The 21,716-nt window shown below is 39.0% G+C and overlaps 1 protein-coding gene across 2 annotated transcripts in view; it reads right to left on the bottom strand.

Moving 5' to 3' along the window:
* Nucleotides 1-21,716, bottom strand: part of dync2h1 (dynein cytoplasmic 2 heavy chain 1) — a 541,347-nt gene that overhangs the window by 375,956 nt on the left and 143,675 nt on the right. For both annotated transcript variants that reach the window (XM_059646623.1, XM_059646624.1), the window contains exons 44-50: nt 16,696-16,942; nt 15,721-15,872; nt 13,733-13,877; nt 10,200-10,302; nt 6,240-6,407; nt 4,456-4,586; nt 1,200-1,448 (exon numbers count right to left, since the gene is read on the bottom strand). In XM_059646623.1, the coding sequence (XP_059502606.1) occupies nt 1,200-1,448; nt 4,456-4,586; nt 6,240-6,407; nt 10,200-10,302; nt 13,733-13,877; nt 15,721-15,872; nt 16,696-16,942 (1,195 nt within the window). The remainder of the gene's footprint in view (nt 1-1,199; nt 1,449-4,455; nt 4,587-6,239; nt 6,408-10,199; nt 10,303-13,732; nt 13,878-15,720; nt 15,873-16,695; nt 16,943-21,716) is intronic.

The raw sequence follows: 21,716 nt of genomic DNA, 5'->3' as shown, positions 1-21,716 counted from the left end.
CCACACCGGGGCATCCACTTTATTATCTTGGATTCTCCAGCATCTGCAGTTCCCATTATCACGTTATCTACAAGTTCACTGACAACACCACCATAGTAAGACAGATAATTAAAATGGGTCAAAATACAGAAGGGAGATAGAAGGCTTGTAATGTGGTGCAATGAAAGCAATCTGTCTCTCAATGTTGGCAAAACTAAAGAACTGATCATCGACTTCAAAAAGAAAGGAGGACAACACACACCCATCTATATCAATAGAATTCAGGTTGAGAGGGTGATGAGCATCAAACTCCTAGGAGTGATGATAACGAACAACCTGTCCTGGACTTCCCACATAGATGTGACAGTCAAAAAGGTACAACACGCCGCTTCTTCCTCAAACAGCTCAGGAAATTTGGCATGTCTATAAGGTTCCTCACAAACCATAGACGCACCATTGAAACCATGCTGTCGAGGCGCCTAACAGCCTGGTATGGCAACTGCTCTGTCCAGGACCACAAGAAACTACAGAAGGTGGTGTGCACAGCCCAGACCATCAGAGAAGCCAACCTTCCATCCATGGACTCTACTTACACGGCTCACTGCAACAGAAAGGTGGCCAACATCATCGAAGGACCCATCGCACCCTAGTAATAGCCTCCTACAACTTCTTCAGTCAGGCAGAAGGTACAAAAGCCTGTACTCACACATGGGCAGCTTCAGAAACAGCTTCTTTCTGGTCTATATCAGACTGTTGAAAGCACTCTAGCCTCGAATAATGTAACCAGAATGCCTCTAAATCTTTTTTGATCTGTACATCCTTTACTTGCTGTGATCTACCTGTACCACTCGTAAACAAAGCTTTTCACTGTATTTTAGTATATGTGACGAAAAAAATCATTCAATCTCTGAGACTTTGTTTATAACCATCAGCCAAGACTCACTGATTGGCCCAGGTTAACAGCCCCAACCAAGGAACTCATGCTCAATGAGGTCCAACTGGTCAACCTCATTCCAATCACTACAGATTTAATGTACTTAAAAGTCAAATTTCAATTTTCCACAATCACTTTAAAGTGTTTCAGAACAAATTAGCACCACTGCTGCATACATTTGCACACATTGATTCTGCACAAGCTTTCAAATTAGTTATGCATATTTCATAGTCACGTTATATTTACTATTTTTAAAAGTTATGAGTAAGTAGCACATTTTACTTACATGTTTTAAATCATTTTTGAACTGCTTGATCTCATAATTTCTGGAAATTTTTGGTGTAAATAGCGTTGCTCCATGCATGTGACTGACTATACAAGTGGCTGTTCTTCGACCAACACCGCTTTGTCCTGCTAGTAGCAGTGAGCCTCCAGGGCAGCTCAGTACTCGGTCAATTCTTGCCATATAATCCAAAACCTCATGAAAGAGTAAAATATCCAATTCTCTATTGTCTCTCCCGTAATGAATAATTCCCTATTAGAACAATTAGAAGGATGTAATTGTAAAATGATGTTGAGCTAATGTGTAGTATACAGTAGCTGGATGAAACAAGTAAAGAGTAAAAGTCATGAGGTCTACTATTAGATTGCAAGTATCAATTGAGTCTGTGTTGATGGCTCATTACGAAACACTGTGCTTGCAAATTATACACAATAAGAACAATTCATGTATATATGCAATCTTAATAATTTAACATAGAAAAGACAAGGGTTGTCATCGATTATTTAACCATACATTTCTCACCTAATCCAAAGACCACCTGTTTCAGAGGTGCAATATAACATCCCTAAACAAGTTGGTTGGGAAATATAAGAGCTGGGTTCCTCAGGGGATGGAGTGTCTTGTCTCCCCTCCAACTCCTCCCTCACCTTTGATGGTTTTGCATTTCCATTGCTGGGCTTAGCACATAAACAAATTGGTTGGAAACGCAGCAGATTACTGGTACTGAATAAAGGGTGAAAAATAACACAAGTGATTTGGTGGTGAAAAAAACTTGTTGTATGTAATAGCACTTCTGGAAATAAAAAAAGAGCTGGGTTTCTAGGGGTTCTTGTGATGACATAGTCATGTCCCTACCTTTGGGTCAGGAGACCTGGATTCAAGACCAATCTGCTCTGGAGGTGTGTTATCTGAACAAAAAGAGATAGGATCCCGAGTTTGCCACGTGGGAGACTTCTCACTTTCCAGTGGGGACTTGTGTGGACAGTGTTTGCGGTTTATTAATGAGTAAATTCAGTGATTTGGTTGGTGGAGGAGAAACCCAGCTTTTCATTTTAGGAATGCACCACCAATGAACTTTTAGTTGAAATTTTCTAAGTTTCGTTTAAAAATTTGATTTATGTTATAGTGCCCTTAGCAGGCTATTATTTTAAGTTTGTATAGTCTGTTCCATTAGAAAGAAACAGCTGGGTTTTTCCCCATTTAGGGGTGTAGGCTTCTGGACAGGGAAAGGTTCTAAAAGGAAAAGGTGAAAACTTCTGCTTGTGTTAAATTATAGATTTACAATAAAATCCTTATAAATCTCTGAAAGTCTACTGTCGCTTAATTCAATAAACAAGTGGGAACACTTTAGGGAGTCAGGAGATGAGTTACTCGCTGCAGAATTCCTCGCCAAATCTTGCCATATTTGGGTGTGGTCTGCTTAAGTATCTGAGGAGTCATAGATGGTGTTAAACATTGTATCATTATTGTAACATCATCAGTGAGCATCCCCACTTCTGATGGTGAGGAACCGCTGAGATGATTGACCACCAACAACCACAACCTTCTTCCCTTGGGCAAGGTATGACTCCAAATAGCGAAGAATTTTGCCAAAAAGCCTACATGATCAATAAAGTGTGTGCTCAGGCTACTTCCCAACAACACCCAGCCTACATTGATAGCACGAGGATCTATGAGGTAGTCTCCCAACATGGCAGAAGACCCATGTGCTGCTGGTAAAATGTAAACTAAGACCAAAAGGGCCATAAGACCAAAGGTCCATAATTCACTACTTGAGGCCCATGGGTGGGAGAGTGTTCTGCAACCATGTGTGTTGTTGGTAAAATGCCCGCAGCACTGGCAAGAACACAGATATTGCAAACCCATAATCCCATATAATTTCTTTGAGAAGGTGACCAAACAGGTAGATGAGAGTAAACCGGTTGATGTGCTGTATATGGATTTCAGCAAGGCGTTCGATAAGGTTTCCCACAATAGGCTATTGTATAAAATGCGGAGGAATGGAATTGTGGGAGATATAGCAGTTTGGATCGGAAATTGGCTTGCTGAAAGAAGACAGAGGGTGGTAGTTGATGGGAAATGTTCATCCTGGAGACCAGTTACTAGTGGTGTACCGCAAGGGTCGGTGTTGGGGCCACTGCTGTTTGTCATTTTTATAAATGACCTGGATGAGGGCGTAGAAGGATGGGTTAGTAAATTTGCAGACGACACTAAGGTCAGTGGAATTGTGGATAGTGATGAAGGATGCTGTAGGTTGCAGAGAGACATAGATAAGCTGCAGAGCTGGGCTGAGAGGTGGCAAATGGAGTTTAATGCAGACAAGTGTGAGGTGATGCACTTTGGTAGGAGTAACCGGAAGGCAAAGTACAGGGCTAATGGTAAGATTCTTAGTAGTGTAGATGAGCAGAGAGATCTCGGTGTCCATGTACACAGATCCTTGAAAGTTGCCACCCAGGTTGATAGGGCTGTTAAGAAGGTATACAGTGTTTTAGCTTTTATTAATAGAGGGATCGAGTTCTGGAACGAGAGGTTATGCTGCAGCTGTACAAAACTCTGGTGTGGCCGCACTTGGAGTATTGTGTACAGTTCTGGTCACCAAATTATAAGAAGGATGTGGAAGCTTTGGAAAGGGTGCAGAGGAGATTTACTAGGATGTTGCCTGGTATGGAGGGAAGGTCTTACGAGGAAAGGCTGAGGGACTTGAGGCTGTTTTCGTTAGAGAGAAGAAGGTTGAGAGGTGACTTAATTGAAACATATAAAATAATCAGAGGGTTAGACAGGGTGGATAGGGAGAGCCTTTTTCCTAGGATGGTGACGGTGAGCACGAGGGGGCATAGCTTTAAATTGAGGGGTGAAAGATATAGGACAGATGTCAGAGGTAGTTTCTTTACTCAGAGAGTAGTAAGGGAATGGAACACTTTGCCTGCAACAGTAGTAGATTTGCCAACTTTAGGTACATTTAAGTCGCCATTGGACAAGCATATGGACATACATGGAATAGTGTAGGTTAGATAGGCTTGAGATCGGTATGACGGGTCGGCACAACATCGAGGGCCGAAGGGCCTGTACTGTGCTGTAATGTTCAATGAACTATGAACCATAAATTTCACAAACCCTAACCCCTTACTGTTCTGTCTGTAGTTTCAATGCAGCAAAAAGAAATCATAAAATTTACTCTAAAATAGACTGCACAATTCAGTAATAAAGCTGTCATTTTGAATAGTTTATTGATGATGGGTGTATTCAGGGAAAACAGTACCTTTTGAATAACTTCTCTTAAATCAGAAGATCTTAACTTCCCCAGCATTTTTCCATATGGAGGTAGAGGTTGGTCTGGAGCAGTCACAGAACCAGCTTCGTGTCTAGCTCCCCAGGTTACATAAAAGAAATCTAAAAAAGAAATACTGATTTTTTTGAGCCAAAACAATTACTTGTGGAAAGAAAATCTGAGATTATTTGGTTCCAGAGCACAAAAACCAAAAAATTCTTATTTTATCCGGTCTGCTTTAGGGAAACAATCATAATTGAGGCATACACTATTAAACAGAATCTTTTCTCAATGACACATAGCCGTGAAATGTTACTTCCCACTGCAAATCACATACAGATGTGAACTAGTCTTCAGGTTAGGACGGCAACTTAAAAACTGCTTGAAATCTGTCCTATGTACTGACTCAAAATTGAGGTTACTATGTATAATCAAACAACCATTGGTAGTTATTACACAAATATATTTTAATTATGTTACATTTACATATTATTTCAGTCAGTAAAAATTTAAAATGTAGAATTCTCTACCCCATAAGGTTGAGGATGCTCAGTCATTAAGTTCGAGACAGACATTGACAGAGTTCTAGTTACTAATCACATGAAAGAATATGGGGAAAGTGCAGGAATGATATTGGGATTGATGGTCAGCCAGGACCTGGAATGGCACAGCAGGCTCAAGTGGCTGAATCACCTAATGATAACTAGTATGTTCTCCTCCACAACTGCAGCCACAACAGAAAGATTTGAATTCTTGGCATGTACAAGTTCTGTGCACAACATTTTATTCTAAAATGGGCTAACTTCATGAAATTAATCAGTAATTTCAAAAATTTGTTATTCATTCATGTATTTATGTATGGAAAATCAATTCGTCGCAGTCTTACTTCAGAGATGCTGTTATTTAAATTCTCACACAAGGTGCAATACAGTGATGGGAGCAAAAGCACTAAATTATTCTGTTCAAAGCTTTTAATAACTTAAAAATTATTACCCATTTTGCAGGACACAGAAGGATCGTTTCAATTAGTAAAACTCAGTATCTAAAAGGTCCAAAAGGATTCTTTAATATTTTAGTGGCTAAAACATTCAAGGCTAAAACCCCTCAGATCAGTCTTGAACAATGCAGCATTCCTTTGATAACTATATGGAGTTTTTTGCTAAACTCAAAGAAAATAACCCTAGTGTGAAAAAATATCCAGCGATATTTTCGATAGCCAGAGACGTTTCCCCATGGCAGGATTGACTGCCACGAGGGGTCATAGTTTTAAGGTGTTAGGAGGAAGGTATAGAGGAGACATCAGAGGGAGCTTCTTCACTCAGAGAGTTGTGAGCGCATGGAATAGTTTACCAGTGGTAGTCGTGGAAGCAGAGTCATTATTGACATTTAAGCAACTGCTAGACATGCACATGGACAGCAGTGAATTGAGGGGAATGTAGGTTAGGTTATTTTATTTTTGGATTAGGAATATTCCACGGCACAACATCGTGGGCCGAAGGGCCTGTACTGTGCTGTACTTGTCTATGTTCTATGTTCTATGATGGGACTCAATTATGCAGTTTCTATTGGAGGAGTATTGTAGATAAAACATAATATAAATCCAGTTCAGTCGGTTTGCAACTTTCCAAGAGCTATTTTGCAAAATCTTTGTCCCTGAAATTACACTGTTGAGGAGTAGTAGGCAAACGGTCCACCTGTCTCAAATAGTTCTCTTCGCTGTTTTATTACCTATAAACTAGGTGAAAACTTGTAAATAAACTACAAAATAGAATTACCTGTCATATTGTCCAGTAAATCTGATCCCCAATCTCCTCGGATTACTGATATCAAAATGTTGTCAAATGCAATTAGGTTCTTGGATCCCACAATACGGTCACGGAATAAGCGATGTGCCTCATAAGCAACAACTTCTAGGACGTGATCCGTTGATTGTTGTGACTCACCTACAAATGTTATTGATACTTGAGTTTCAAGTGTTAATGTAATTGACAAAAACAGAAAGGTTGTAACAGATTCAGACCTTATTAAAAAGGTCATCAGTGGAATAAAATGGATATACATTTCTTTCCTTCTGTTATACTGAAGTGCTCCCAAATCTACAAAGAATTCCACAATTTATGCAACTTCAATGTCAAATACATACCTAGAAAAGATTTCCTTTTTACAGAGCTTTGACATTTCACCAAGTCTCAAAAATAGAAATCCATTTCATAAATTAAAAAAAATGACAGATTACAAAATGTCAAGAGGTATTTAGAAATACTTTCGCAGAATGTCTACGAAGACGCAAACCTTACAAACCCATAAGCACTACCATCTAGGAGGACATCTTTCTTCAACCTCTCTCCACCAACATCCAGCTAGGTGAGAATGGACTGCTCATTTTACATTGTTATCTATTCAACGGTAGCCAGTGGATCACTTGCAATGGTTTCTCATTCCATTCCTGCATCATTAATTTTCATGTCTTCCGATGATCTCTCCATGCCCCAACCAGTTCCTCATCTATAAGCAATGACAATATCTGAGGATGCAGCATTAGTATTGTCCAAGTGTACACTGTGGACATCTAACCCTACTCAACTTCACCTCTCTCGAGCAACAAACCACCCGCCAAGCCCCGCCCCCAACAACCATTTCTAGGGCGTCAGATTGTTTGTCCAACATGAAATACGACTCAACAGAAATTTCTACCAAAGTAAAATATTGTGAAGACCAAAAGCATTGTCTTCGGCCTCAGTCATGCGCTCTGTTTTCTACATGGCTTCAATCCATCTCCTGGACAATTGTCAGAAACTGAACAGATTGTAAGCAGAGAGACATAGATAAGCTGCAGAGCTGGGCTGAGAGGTGGCAAATGGAGTTTAATGCAGACAAGTGTGAGGTGATGCACTTTGGTAGGAGTAACCGGAAGGCAAAGTACAGGGCTAATGGTAAGATTCTTAGTAGTGTAGATGAGCAGAGAGATCTCGGTGTCCATGTACACAGATCCTTGAAAGTTGCCACCCAGGTTGACAGGGCTGTTAAGAAGGCATGCAGTGTTTTAGCTTTTATTAATAGAGGGATCGAGTTCCGGAACCAAGAGGTTATAGTGAACCTGTACAAAACTCTGGTGCGGCCGCACTTGGAGTATTGTGTACAGTTCTGGTCACCGCATTATAAGAAGGATGTGGAAGCTTTGGAAAGGGTGCAGAGGAGATTTACTAGGATGTTGCCTGGTATGGAGGGAAGGTCTTATGAGGAAAGGTTGAGGGACTTGAGGCTGTTTTCATTAGAGAGAAGAAGGTTGAGAGGTGACTTAATTGAAACATATAAAATAATCAGAGGATTAGATAGGGTGGATAGGGAAAGCCTTTTTCCTAGGATGGTGACGGCGAGCACGAGGGGGCATACCTTTAAATTGAGGGGTGAAAGATATAGGACAGATGTCAGAGGTGGCTTCTTTACTCAGAGAGTAGTAAGGGAATGGAACGCTTTGCCTGCAACAGTAATGGATTCGCCAACTTTGAGTACATTTAAGGCGTCATTGGACAAGCATATGGACATACATGGTATAGTGTAGGTTAGATGGGCTTGAGATCGGTATGACAGGTCGGCACAACATCGAGGGCCGAAGGACCTGTACTGTGCTGTAATGTTCTATGTTCTATGTTCAATCTTGCTGTCATAGTTGACCTGATTTAAGCTTCAGACTTAATAACTGTGCCACCAAGGAGACTACCCATTTCCACTGCTGTACCATTGCCAAACTCCATCTTTGCCTCATTCAACTGCTGCTGAGCTCCTTTATAGATACTATTGTTATAGTTAGACTTGAATCAGCAAATGGTCTCCTGGCTAGCCTCCAACATTCTACCCTCTGTAAACTTGAGTCCTCAAGAGTCTGCTACTTTTGTCCTAACTCCCGCCAAGTTCCATTAACCCATCAAATCCATGTTCACAAATCTATATTGTCTCCCTGTTATACAATATCACAATTTAAAGTTCTCATTCCTGTTTTCAATCCCTTCAAGACTTCACTTCTTTATCTCTGTAATCTCAGTCAGCCCTATAAATCTCGAAAATATCTATGCTCCTCCAAGTCTAGGATCAAGCGTTCCTGATTTTAATTGCTCCACAACTGATAGTCAGGCTTTCAACTAAAAAGCCCTAACATCTGGAACTTCCTTCCTAAACACCTCTCTTTTGCTCTCTTTCACCCTTTAAAATGCTTCATAAAACTAGCCCTTTTGATCAAGCATTTGATCATGTCCTCAATATGTGCTTTTTTGAATTTGACTTAAAATTATGTTTTACAATACCGCAATGAAGCACCTTCTTTTTTTATGAATTCACTCAAGGGATTTGGGCACCACTGGCTGGGTCAGTTTTTATTTACCAACCCAACTGCCTTTGAGAACGTGGTGGTGAGTTGCCTTGTTGAACTGCTGCAGTCTATGTAGTGCAGTGTCCAAATTACACATGGACATAAACATGAACATACAAAGATGACACCAATGGTAATGTTAAGTTCAGAGCCTCATCTAAACGTAATCACTACATATAGCTATATTTACTATTAATGAATAACAAAGTAGCATTACATTGATGTCTAAGCCTGAAAAGTGTTCTTGACTTTGCCTTCTCCTTGACCAGGCTGTCTTCAACACAAACGCACAATGTGGTATCAACAACACAATAAGAGATGGACTGCAAATGCACACAACTGCCTCTGAGCAGGTATGAATCCGTTCTCTTATCTGGAACCTGATTGTGGTCCATGGTCTGTCTTATTGAATGTCATAGAAGTTCAACATTATAAACATTTCATCGATTAACTCCACAGGTAGTTTATCTAGTGAGTTAATGTAAGTTTAATGCTCTCCTGGTCTTTTCATTGGAGAAAAGGAGGAGGAGAGGGGACCTAATTGAGGTATACAAGATAATGAGAGGCATAGATAGAATTGATAGCCAGAGACTATTTCCCAGGGCAGAAATGGCTGGCACGAGGGGTCATAGTTTTAAGCTGGTTGGTGGAAAGTATAGAGGGGATGTCAGAGGCGGGTTCTTTACACAGAGAGTTGTGAGAGCATGGAATGTGTTGCCAGCAGCAGTTGTGGAAGCAAGGTCATTGGGGTCATTTAAGAGAATGCTGGACATGCATACGGTCACAGAAATTTGAGGGTGCATACATGAGGATCAATGGTCGGCACAACATTGTGGGCTGAAGGGCCTGTTCTGTGCTGTACTGTTCTATGTTCTATGTTCTATGTTCTAACTCACTGTTCAAATGTCTTTTTTTGATCAAAAACAAGGTCACCTTCACAGAACTGTAAACAAAAAACAATTTTCACCTACTTTGAAATCCAAATAATAACAATATGCTTCAAAGTTGCATAACAGCAGCAAGTATAAATGCACTAAATAGAAACCGAAAGAACTGCGGACGCTGTAAATCAGGAACAAAAACAAAGTTGCTAGAAAAGCTCAGCAGGTCTGACAGCATCTGTGAAGGAAAAAACAGAGTTAATGTTTCAGGTCCGGTGACTCTTCCTCAGAACCCTGAGGAGTTCTAGGAAGGGTCACCGGACCTGAAACGTTAACCCTGTTTTTTTTCCTTCACAGATGCTGCCAGACCTGCAGAGCTTTTCCTGCAACTTTGTTTTTGTATAAATACACTAATCTCACCTGCTGAAATATAATTAGAAAGAAAAGGAGAAAAAAAGGATATGAATATTATTAAATGGGATTATTACCTTCCTCAAGATCATATCGGAACAATCCAAGTACCCACTGAGTAAGAATGCATGGGGTAAAAAGGTAATGACTATTGTCATCCACTGTAAACTTTGTTCGAACCTACAATGAATAGGAATACATAGATCAACCAAATAATACATTTTTTTTAAAAAACTGGAACGTAACAATCTAAAGATTTTCAAGGTTTTTGCCATCTTGCTCAATACCCATGAAGGAATGTCTATGCTATTAGTTCTTATTAGCCTTTATCAGAACTAATGTATCCATCATGCAGTCACCAATGTGATAGTTCTACAATTGACCATTATGTTATTTTCAAAACGTTTACACTATAAGATGTAGCATCAGAAGTCAGCCATTCAGCCATCATGTCTGGTCCACTTTTCAATTAGATCACAGCTGAGCTGATAATGCTCAACTCCACTTTGCTTCTTTTTTGCCATAAGCCTGAATTCCCTTACTGATTAGAACTGTCTATATAAGCCTAGAATATGCTTAAAGATCCAGCCTTAACAGCCCAATCTGGTAAACAATCCCATAGATTGACTACCCTCAGAAGAAATTTTTCCTCATCTGTCTTAACTGGGCAGCTCTTTATTCTGAGATTATGTCCTCTGGCCCCAGACTATCCTACAAAGGGAAACAACCTTTCATCATTTACCCTGTCATGTCCCAAAGAATCTCATTTGTTTCAATAAGCTCACCTCCAAAGGATACAGGTAAAAACATTTTTGACTATATTGTAATGAAAAAAAATGACATTCAAGCGGCAATAATTTATAAACCATCAAGAAAATTGTTTATTTAAAGCAAGAATTATGACAACATGGAAAACATAAAGCCCAGTTGAGTACGCAGTGAGCAATAACCTGAATGCAGAGACCTTGGAAAGAATTTTTGCTCCAGTATAGATACAGGAACACAGGCAGGCAAATGTGTAATTTTGCACAGCAGGACGGCATGCCAGTTTTTCCAGTCCCATGCCAAACTGATTTCCCAGAGGTAGCATTAGGAAAGTAAGGTCTACCTGCCTACCAGTCCAAAGACGGTCAATTAATGCAAGAAAAAGGCCAATTTTCAGACTTTGGCTAGAAACCTATCTGATAGTGACAAACAACCAAACTAAGGTGGTCTCCTAGCAAAAGGCCAAAGTATTCGACTCCAGGCAGGTACATCAGCCCTCTCAGTCGACATAGTTAGATAATCCACAAAAGGGTCGTATTGATGGCTTCATATTTAATATTTTTTGTGGACAAGTGTTTGAAGGTTTGTACCTGCCTGGTTTGTTTTTTTTTAAGATCAACCAAATCAGTGGAACATTTGAAACAAAATACAAATTGTTTGTTATTTAGATAGCAAGAACTGCAGATGCTGGAGTGAGAGATAATACAGTGTGGAGCTGGAGGAACACAGCAGGCCAGGCAGCAGCAGAGGAACAGGAAAGTTGACATTTTCTGAAGAAGGGTCCCAAACTGAAACATCAACTTTCCTGTTCCCTTGATGCAGCCTGACCTGCTGTGTTCTTCCAGCTCCAGACTTTGTTGCCTGATATTTACATGGCTTGTGATAACTGTTTAAGCACTGATGGCTCCCTATCTGGGAGTATGACCGTAAGGCTGCAGTTTCTGGTTTAAATGTTGCTTGGAGTAGTTAACAATCAGCATGTCAAAGGGAAGGGCCTACAATTTAGCTCTCCTGATTCTTAAAAAAAACCCTCATGAAACCTGACTATACTTTTGAAGAGTGACTGGAAGACTGCTTCCTGAGCAAGTTATGCCTGCCATGATCACACAGACAGATGCCTACACTGGGGACACCCATGTGAGAATGTCAGACCAATCGCCAAGACAGCATTTCAATTCTTATCTTTTTTGCCTTGTAAACATAAGATTTATTTGTGAGAAGTGATTATTATCCTCAAAAGCAGGGTAAGTATTTATATTTTCACATTACAAATAGAGGTGTGTTATCCAGCTTCATATCTTCATTGAATAACTTTTGTTTTACAAATAAAAACTTGATCATCTTCTGTTCATTGAAGAAGCCTGGCTGATGTATCATTTTATTTAAAATGGTGAACTGTTCTTACTGTACCTCCATGCCAAATATGACCCAAGCAATCAGCACTCTCTTCTCATTCTGTGTAAAATGTTGCCTTTTTTCAATTAAATTGCCTGTTTTTAGGGAATTTACAATACAGTAAGCATTTTGCACACTCTTCCTTGTGCTAATTTTCTCATCTACATGGAAGAGTATGCAAACTACAATTTATTGTTTGCACATAAATTCTTAATGTTTTGCTATGACAATGCTCTATGTTATCCTAAAAGGAACAAGATTATTTTTTCTCTTTAATTTGTGTAAATGTTACTCAGGTGACAAAACTATACATTAAGATTGTGTGTGCTTTTGTAACTTAAAATTGCATTTGCACTACTGTTTATTTTCAATGCAAAATTGTTTCTAGTAAAATTGTAATGGCAGAAAATACTGGAAAAACATGATAGATCTGGCAGCATTGGTAGAGAGAAAAATTCAGAGTTAATGTTTCAAATCTAGTACAACTCTTCTTCAGTATTGGATTTGAAATGTGAACTCCGTTTATCCAGCATTGTTTTATTTCAGATTTTCCAGATCCACAAAATTTTACTTTATTTGAGTGATTAATCCAGTAAAATTGTGTTGTGCATATCTGGAAATTAGGGCCAATCTGACTTTAAGCTATATTCACACTATGGTTTTAGCCACACTAATTCACCCAAAAAATTCTAGCTCTGATATAAAAATATCCTGGCAATTCCACCATTCCTTTAGAATTTTGATTAATTATTCATTGTGCATATTTAACTGAATAGTTACTGGCAAGTGCAAGAACTATCATTCCTATTGATAACATTCGCAGCAGCATGTTAACTATACTGCATTTCTTAAAAAGAAAAAAGTTACACAGAAATGTGATGCAAATTGACTGTCCAGTCTTATGGCCAACACTGTTTGTAGGAATTTTTATTTAGAAAATACTGAACAGTTTGTCTCTTTCATGTCATAAAAAACCTTAGCCTGTGTGAGGATTTCCACAGCAAGTAACGATTGATTGATTACGCTTCCTAAATGGATTTTCAATTTGAAAAATGGCTCCAGCGTCACTATCTTTGCTGGATATCAGTAAATTGTCCTCTTCGGCAGTGTTCAGCACTGCTGTGGAGGTGATTATGAAAAGTGCGATGTATGATGTAAAGCTGTTGCTTTCATCCTTATTTGATTACAGTGACCCCTTCTCTCGTCACATTATTCGAATAAAGTGATTTAAAAAGGACGTTGCGGGAACAGGATTCGACTATGACCTGGCGAATTAAATCACTGCCTGCACTTCGGTGTAACATCACCATCATTAACCAGTACCTACAACACACAAAAGTCACACCTGAAAACCTGCAAAATTTGAAAACAAAATTTCCATAGTATCACAAATATACCAAATTAAACTTAATATCAAATATGTAAGAAAAATCACCTGAGTGGATCATACCTGTTCATACACTTGTACCAGGGAACCAGCAAGCTGGTGTACTCGTGTGGGACATGACCATGTAGGATGATGCTTTAGATTCCTGTGCAGCACAGGTTGTAGATACGCACTGTAGATGGCCTGAAGTTGCTCTCTATCAGGATAGCTGAAATCAAACAAACAGAGGCATTTCTTCAATTCAATGACAAGACATGAGTGCTCGTACATTTTGTTACCTTTTCTACAGAACACTTTAGTCCCTGTCTTAACCACCCACCTTCCCCCACTTCTGCATCATCCATTAAGAACGATGAAGATGGGATTCTTATGGCACCTGTGGCTCAGCATTGTAACTTCCTTGGTTGTGTCTACATATGAGGCATCTGACCAAAAATGGGATCATATTTTCAAAGTTCTACTCTATCAAAATAATACCTGTTCCCAATGCAGTTAAGTGTCAACTTTCCTTGGACCAGTCAGCAAAGTTGAACAAGATTGCTGTACAAGACCTTCTGCAGAAGTTTAATGGGGACACAGAACTGTAATTCTCTCAATCAGACGACGTGCTATCGTTTAGATAGTGAATGGCATTCCAGACAGAAATTTCTGCTATGATAAGCCTTTAATCAGGTGTGTCTACTTCTTAAGGGATCTATTCCTATACTTTTATTTTAAATAGAACTATGATCAACAGCCACTTAAACTGCATCACATGGGCCTTGCAAAATACATGAGGTCATGGGGCTGGTTGTGGGAGGTCATATGAAGCATGCAGGAACCGCAAGTCACAGAAATGAAATAATTCTAAAATTAACATGAAAACTAAAGCCAACATATTATCACAATGCATCCTGAAAAACATGTAACTTAGCAAGTTGGACTCCATGGTCCAGCTCACAAAACCATCTCACAGCACACAACACCATCCAATTCCATGTTTTTGCAGAATTGCACTGCACTGCCACAGACAAGCCCACTTTAATTCTCTGAAATTCTCTACCTGGTGGATACCAATGGTCTAACAGTAGTAGAACTACCAGTATTCACAGATCTCAATATAGTTACAATCTATGAGATTCAAACATACCCACTTTCGCAGAACAGACCACACATGACACAATTGAGTCATTCAACAATTTCCAAGAATATGGTTTTGAAGTGAGTTAAGGCCAGGAACTAGGAAAGTGCTGATAAAAATATGCAAACATTCAAATGTTCCATAGAACCAGATACGCCAAACACTAGGTTGATCTACAGAGTTGTAACTGAAATTGACAAGGCTGATCAAAGACAGATGTGGAATTCAACATGCTCTAATAAACTTATGTTTTTAAGTTGACAGTAAAGTGAAAGTTCATGGAATCATAAAATCCCTAGAGGCTGAAAAAGGCCATTCAGCCCATCAAGTCTGTACCAATCCTCCGAAGAGTATCCCACCCAGACCCAGCCACCTACCCTCTTTCTATAACCCCACATGTACTATGGCTAATCAACACAGCCTTCACATCAGTGGACACTTTGGGCAATTTAACATGGCCAATTCACCTAACCTGCACATCTCTGGACTGTGGGAGCACCCGGTGGAAACACATGCAGACACGGGGAAAGTGTGCAAACTCCACAGACTGTGACCTGAGGTTGAAATCAAACTGGGATCCCTGGTGTTGTGAGGCAGCGGTGCTAACCACAAAGTGACTGTGCATTTGTAATACACAAGTTACATCAAATATAATTATTGCAACAATAATCTAAGGAGCAAAAAATCTTGGAAATAATAATTGCATAGCAAAGAAAGAACCAATGAGACAATGTTCGACACTGAAAGAAAATCAAGCAAAGCCTTGTAGTTTTTCTGAGAGTAGTGTGCATTAGCCGATTACATACTATTTCAATTAAGTTCTTTTACTTGCAAGCTATTGCTTTAATATTAATGCATAACTGTAATGTAATAATAAGTAAGAGCTATGTATTTATGTCATCGAAGGAAAAATAACCATTCTTTGACTTACTTTATTGTACAGATCCTGACAATGGATGTAAATCTAGTTGTTAGGCTGTGTCGTCCCATAACACCACCTACTGACATTGATGCCACGATCTGAATATTTTCTAATCCAACCCACTCCAAATTTTCATCATAAAAGCCATGGTAGGTTAGAGCCTTTAGAATTTTGTTTTTGAGAAAACACAAAAAAATTATAAATAAGTGCGACATTTGTACCTGGTTTTCAGCTGTTAATAAAATCACCCCAACCAGCAATAATAAATGTGCCAATTTAAATAATAAGTACAACTGTATCACAGATACTAAGTGCCAAGTTTCCTTTCAAATTAATTAAGACAATTATCCTCCTTTTGCTTCCTATTACTAATAATGGCCTGCCTGCTTAATATGGTAGGATACGGTCCCACATAGAGGTCATTTCAAAAGACAAGTCTCCAAATAAGCTAAGCGAGGAGAAGGGCTTACGGGATTGGGCATGTTGTCAGCCTGACCAGGGAGAAGTAAAAAGTAAAAATCATAAATTAAGTGTGATATATTTGCATTACTATAATTTGTCACAGCTGACTACACTGTTCATTGCTGATCCCTGAAAACATTAAGTGTCTCCTGATTACCACATTGAAATAAACCATTTGTCAGTTTTCCCTCCTGTAACAGATGAACACGAGGCATAGAAGAAATTTAAAAAGAGGGAACATAATAAATAATGGTCCTAATGGCACTCAGACTACTTCAAAACAAAAACTTTTAAAATAATTCTACCAGTTTTGAACCCCATTACTCAGTATGATTTCATGAAATTTGTAATACTGCCCTATTTCAAAGCACACTAAAATCAATTTATTTAAGAACTTAAGTAAAGAGAAAATTAACATACCATTACACTTAAACAACATAGTGCAATATTGGGTAACACTAAACACAAAGAAAAAGAAAAGCAACGTGTCCTCATAACAAATAAATTTAACAGAATCCAAACCTGCTGCAGAAATGCAATAACGCTGCTTGTACCCCATTTGTCTGGTCTGGGAAGGTTAATATCTTTCAGATATAATACCAAATGTTCACAATCCCTCGGTCTGTATACACGGCCAGTGTTGGAACTTATAACCATGCATGTCTGACTCAGCTTTTGCAAAATATGTTGAGGTGAAGTCTGTGCACTACAGTGTACTGTTGCAATTTGAGTGGATCTGAGCTGAGAGAAAGCGTAACGAAGAAGCATCCTGAAAGCAAAAATAAAATCAGTTAAAATGGAACTGTTCTATAGAAGTTAACATTTCCCTCCTTAAATTTCCAGTCATAGGTACAAAGAACAATTTTAGTTTTCTAGAGCTTTCTAAGCAAAATAATCAAGCTATGAATCTAATGATAAAAGGAGGAGATAGCATCCAAACTACATAATTTCAGTTACTTACACTGAACATCACATTTCAAATGTCTGCATACTTCTATGTATGTCCATGTAAAAACCAACAAATGGTTGTTTACCATCTTCCAACTATGAAGCAAAATAGCAGCAACAAAAATGTCTTGTCAGGTACACAAGACAGCTCAATGAAATAGTAGATTACTCTTTCAAATTTGGAACTTAGTTTACAGTGCTTATATATGTAGCAATGCAGCAAGAATAAGTTGTACTCAACTGCACTTAGAAATTATGGACACCTTAATGTTAGGTGGGTAAAAGCAGCCCACTCTTCTTGTAGGTCTAAGTATCACATGCCAATATGTCTAATAAAACAACAAATTCATGAACAAACAAAGTTCATTGAACATAAACCTCTGGAACCAGATATTATCATGCTGCTTGAAGACTTAGTTGAAACAATAAACAAGGCAACACAATTTTCTAAGTTACGTTCTTTGCTAGAATAAATGAGGCAAATTCACTTGTAACCAGAAAGGAAAATATTTGTGGTTTCAGGGTAACACTTCACAACATGTCATTTATGAATTTCAGAATTGTGTTAAATTAAATTGGATGATGTTCCAAGTAAATTTCTTGACAAAAAATACAACTGGAACCTGAGTCAGTTAGAAATGACTGAAGCTGCAAGTTGAAAAACAAACAGCCGGAGTGGAAACTAGCAAGGCTTCAGATGAGAATTCTGGAGTTTCCAACCCCATCAACGATATATCAGCCTCCTGCCTAATTTCTCTTCCACCACATCATTTTTGCCTTTTAATATATATATTGCAACAAAAGTAAAGGTCTCAAGACATAATAGCTTTTAAAAATCTAATGCTTTCAATAAGTAGCAATACTCAGACAGTGGTTTGAAAATTTAGTTAAAAATACTTCTACACCATTTCTCTGACTGGTGCTTCCTTCAAGCAAGATTTCAACTGATTTTGAAAGATCAATACATTCAAACCACCCACCAAACAGTCAGTGGAAATTTTAAGAGGCCAGCTGGACCTATGGAAATGCACAGTGTAGATACATAAAAACAAAACTACTTATCGTACATACAAATTAGAAGCAGATGTAAGCCACACAACCTCTCAAACCTGCTCCACCATTCAGTATGATCATGGCTGATCTGACTGTACCGCAAATCCACTTTTCTGCAAATTGCTGATAATCTTTCCCTGCCTTGTTTAAGAAGAATCTTTCTACCTCTGCATTAATAATTTTCAAGGACTCTGCTTTCACCTTTTCAGAAAAAGTTCTAAAGACTCACTACTCTGGGAGAAAAAGTCGTCTCATATTTATTTACAAAGTGTAAATCTTGATTTTAAGCAGTGACACTTAGTTCTAAAATCCCCAATAAGAGAAAAAATCCTCTGCACATCGACCCAATAAAGATCCCACAGAATCTTTTTTGTTTCTATTAAGTTATCTCTCACTCTTCTAAACCCCAGTAGGTACAAGCCTTGCCTATCCAACATTTCCTCATAAGGGAACACTCCCTTTCTAGGCAATAGACCATTAAACCATGTCTGAGCTGCTTCCAATACATTCACTTCTTAAATAAGATGACAGATATTGTTCAAAGTACGCCAGATGCGATCACACAACTGCCTTGTACACCTGAAGCATAACCTCTTCTGTATTGAAGTCCCCTCCTGATAAATGATAACGTTCTATTAACTTCCATAATTATTTACTCTGCATACAAACTAACCCAAGGACACTCAGATCTGTCTGCATCTCAAAGCTCTGCAGCCTTCCTTCTTTTAGATAAAATGCTTCTTTTTTACTGTTCCTGCCAAAATAGACTATTCCAGATTTTTCCTCATTATATTCCTTCTGCCAAATCTTTGTCCACTCACTTAACATAACTATATCTGCAGAAACATGGATAAGTTAATGAACGCATAGTGACGGGGCTACCAGGGTAGCAGCAATCAAAATGCAACTGAATTATATTCAGATAGGAATGAATCAAATTGACTAAAGTCTATCACTTGTGATACTGAGGATCTACTTCAAGAGGAGGTAGAGGTGGATTACTCACTCAGCACTTTTGACTCAAAATGGATGCAAATATTTCAGCCTAAACTTGTGCACTAGGGTCCTTGGCACCTCAATATTAAATGACAGAGATACTTATGGAGTCTTGATTTCATGTTAATTGTTTAACTGACCTTGGCAAGACTGCACAACTTAGATTTGATTTATTGGTTGTGGAATCACTTAGCCATGTCTATTCCATGCAGCTAATGCTGCTTGGCCTGCATTCAGCTCTATGATATATCAGATTCTCCAGCATCTGCAGTTCCCACTATCTCTGGCATGCAAGTTGTCCCTGTGTTATAGCTTTATCAGGTTGACACCTCATTTTTAGGTAATCCTGGTGCTGCTCCTGTCATGACCTTGTGCACTCTTCACTGAACCACAGTTAATCACCTTGCTTGACAGTAACAGTAGAGTGAGAATGAGCCAGATCATGAAGTGGTAGATTCTGGTTGAGTACAATTCTGCTGCTATTGATGGCCTATAGCAGCACATGAATGCCGAATCTGAGTTGACAGATCCGATAAAAGTCTATCCCTTTAGCATGATGGTCATGCCACACAACATGATGATGGGCATGCTCAATATGAAGGTAGGGCTTTTGCCTCCACAATGACTATGTGGTGGTCACATCTAACAACATTATCAGAGACAGCCAGATGTGAAACAGGTACATTGCTAAGTTTTTCCTTTCATTGGTTCCCTCACCATATCCCTTAGAACCAACATAACAGCTATGACCTTCAGAAGGCTATCAGTTCTGTCAGTCACAGTACTCCCAAATCACTCTAGGGATAAATATTGAAATCCCAACATAAGGCCCATTCCTTGCCCTTGCATTGTCTGTAAGGCATGATTACATGAAAACTATATCTCAAGCTGTGAGACAGCTCTGACAATTTTGGCACAAGCACCCACAAAATGGAAGGCTTTGCTGGATTGATAGACCTATTATTGCCTATTGTCATTTCCAGTGCCTAGGTTATTATCAGGTGGTCCATCCAGTTTCACTCATATTTTTTCAACTTTGCAGCAGTTTGATACAACTGAATGGCTTGCTAGGACGTGAGGCCAGACCAGTTGAGGGCAACACATTTTCTTTCCTAAATGTCATTACTGAAGCTTATGTTCTTCTATCCCCCAACAATTAACAGTAGCTACATGGTCACCAGATTTTTATTTCATTCAAATTTCACCATCTGCAATTGTGGAATTCAAACCAATGTCCACAGAACATTTGACCTTGTCCAGCCCAGTCCAACCACTGGTTACAGTCAAATTTTATTCTTTCTGTGCATCTTTATGTTTCAGCATCACTGATCGATTAACGCTCCCAAATTTTGTCTGTATTCTGGCTCGCGAACATGGGACTGCACACAGGTGTTTGTTGCAGGCCGCAATATTGAGGAAGTGCAAGCTCTTGCTGTTGTGAAATCTCACTGACCAGTCATTCAGTCCCTTGATAACCACATTGGAAATCTTGCTTTCAGTGGTATCCAGTGTTACAGCTGAATCCCATTACACATTGTTCGTATAAGGATCTATTTGTTTCAACCAATATGAACTCCTCTACTTTCACAAACAGGGCATCTGTGGGCTATAAAATGTAATGATGTGCTGCTATTTTTGAGACACCACCATGCTTAACTGCGACCTTTGGAACAAGACAGAGCTGAAGACGTTTAAGGCTACAGTGGCTTTCATACTAGGTGGCCAGACATGGCAAGTAAGTTTTGACGTATTCATCAGTTAGGGCACAAATGGTAATTATCATCTGTCTAAATACACACAGTCTCCTGTAGCACTGGGTCTCTGACTTATGCAGAAGGCTTCTAAGGCAGTACACTCAATGCTGAAGTGCATTTTTTGTTGTCTCTCCCAGACTGTCTTTCTTATAACTTCATGCATTAGTCTCAAGTCCAGAAGATGCCTTGCTTGTGGTCAGCTGTACTCACAATGTTTACTTTATGCCCTCAATCCCTGAAAGGTCAGAACCCATTCAAATGTCCAGACTTGCAATTGGTGCGATCGTAGGATTGCCCCCTGCAGACTTGCACCCTTCACAAGCCCATCTCATTAAAGGTGTGGCCATAACAGTCGAGTCGAAACTTCCTTCTACTTGCCCCATTCCAGATTCAATGTGGATCTCATGTACATAACAAAAACTGCTGGCCAATTTTTAACAAGTTAACTGACAGTCCATTGTTCAGAACCAGGCAATTTACAGGATCCCACCTGCCTTCTGCATCACAAAATCACTTTGAAAAAAAGATCCAATAACTACAGTGGCCAGTCTTAGTAAATTACATGTCTGCCTACCTCAGTTCCTGCTCTTTATTTAGCTACAAAAATCCTACTGGAAGAGTGAAATCCATGCTAATCTTGTCTCCACACTTGCAGAGACACCAGAGATAAATCTAGCACTCAAAACCAATATCTGCTAATCCAGCTCTAACACTGATCAAAGTATGAATCCTGTCAGTAATGGTTACTATGTTTTACAATCTTCAAAACAGGATTTAAAGGCATATTTTTTT

This window comes from Stegostoma tigrinum, chromosome 6 (assembly GCF_030684315.1).
Source record: "Stegostoma tigrinum isolate sSteTig4 chromosome 6, sSteTig4.hap1, whole genome shotgun sequence".
Lineage (NCBI taxonomy): Eukaryota > Metazoa > Chordata > Chondrichthyes > Orectolobiformes > Stegostomatidae > Stegostoma > Stegostoma tigrinum.
Note: the sequence above shows the minus strand (reverse complement) of the source record. Positions and strands in the feature narration are given on the sequence as shown.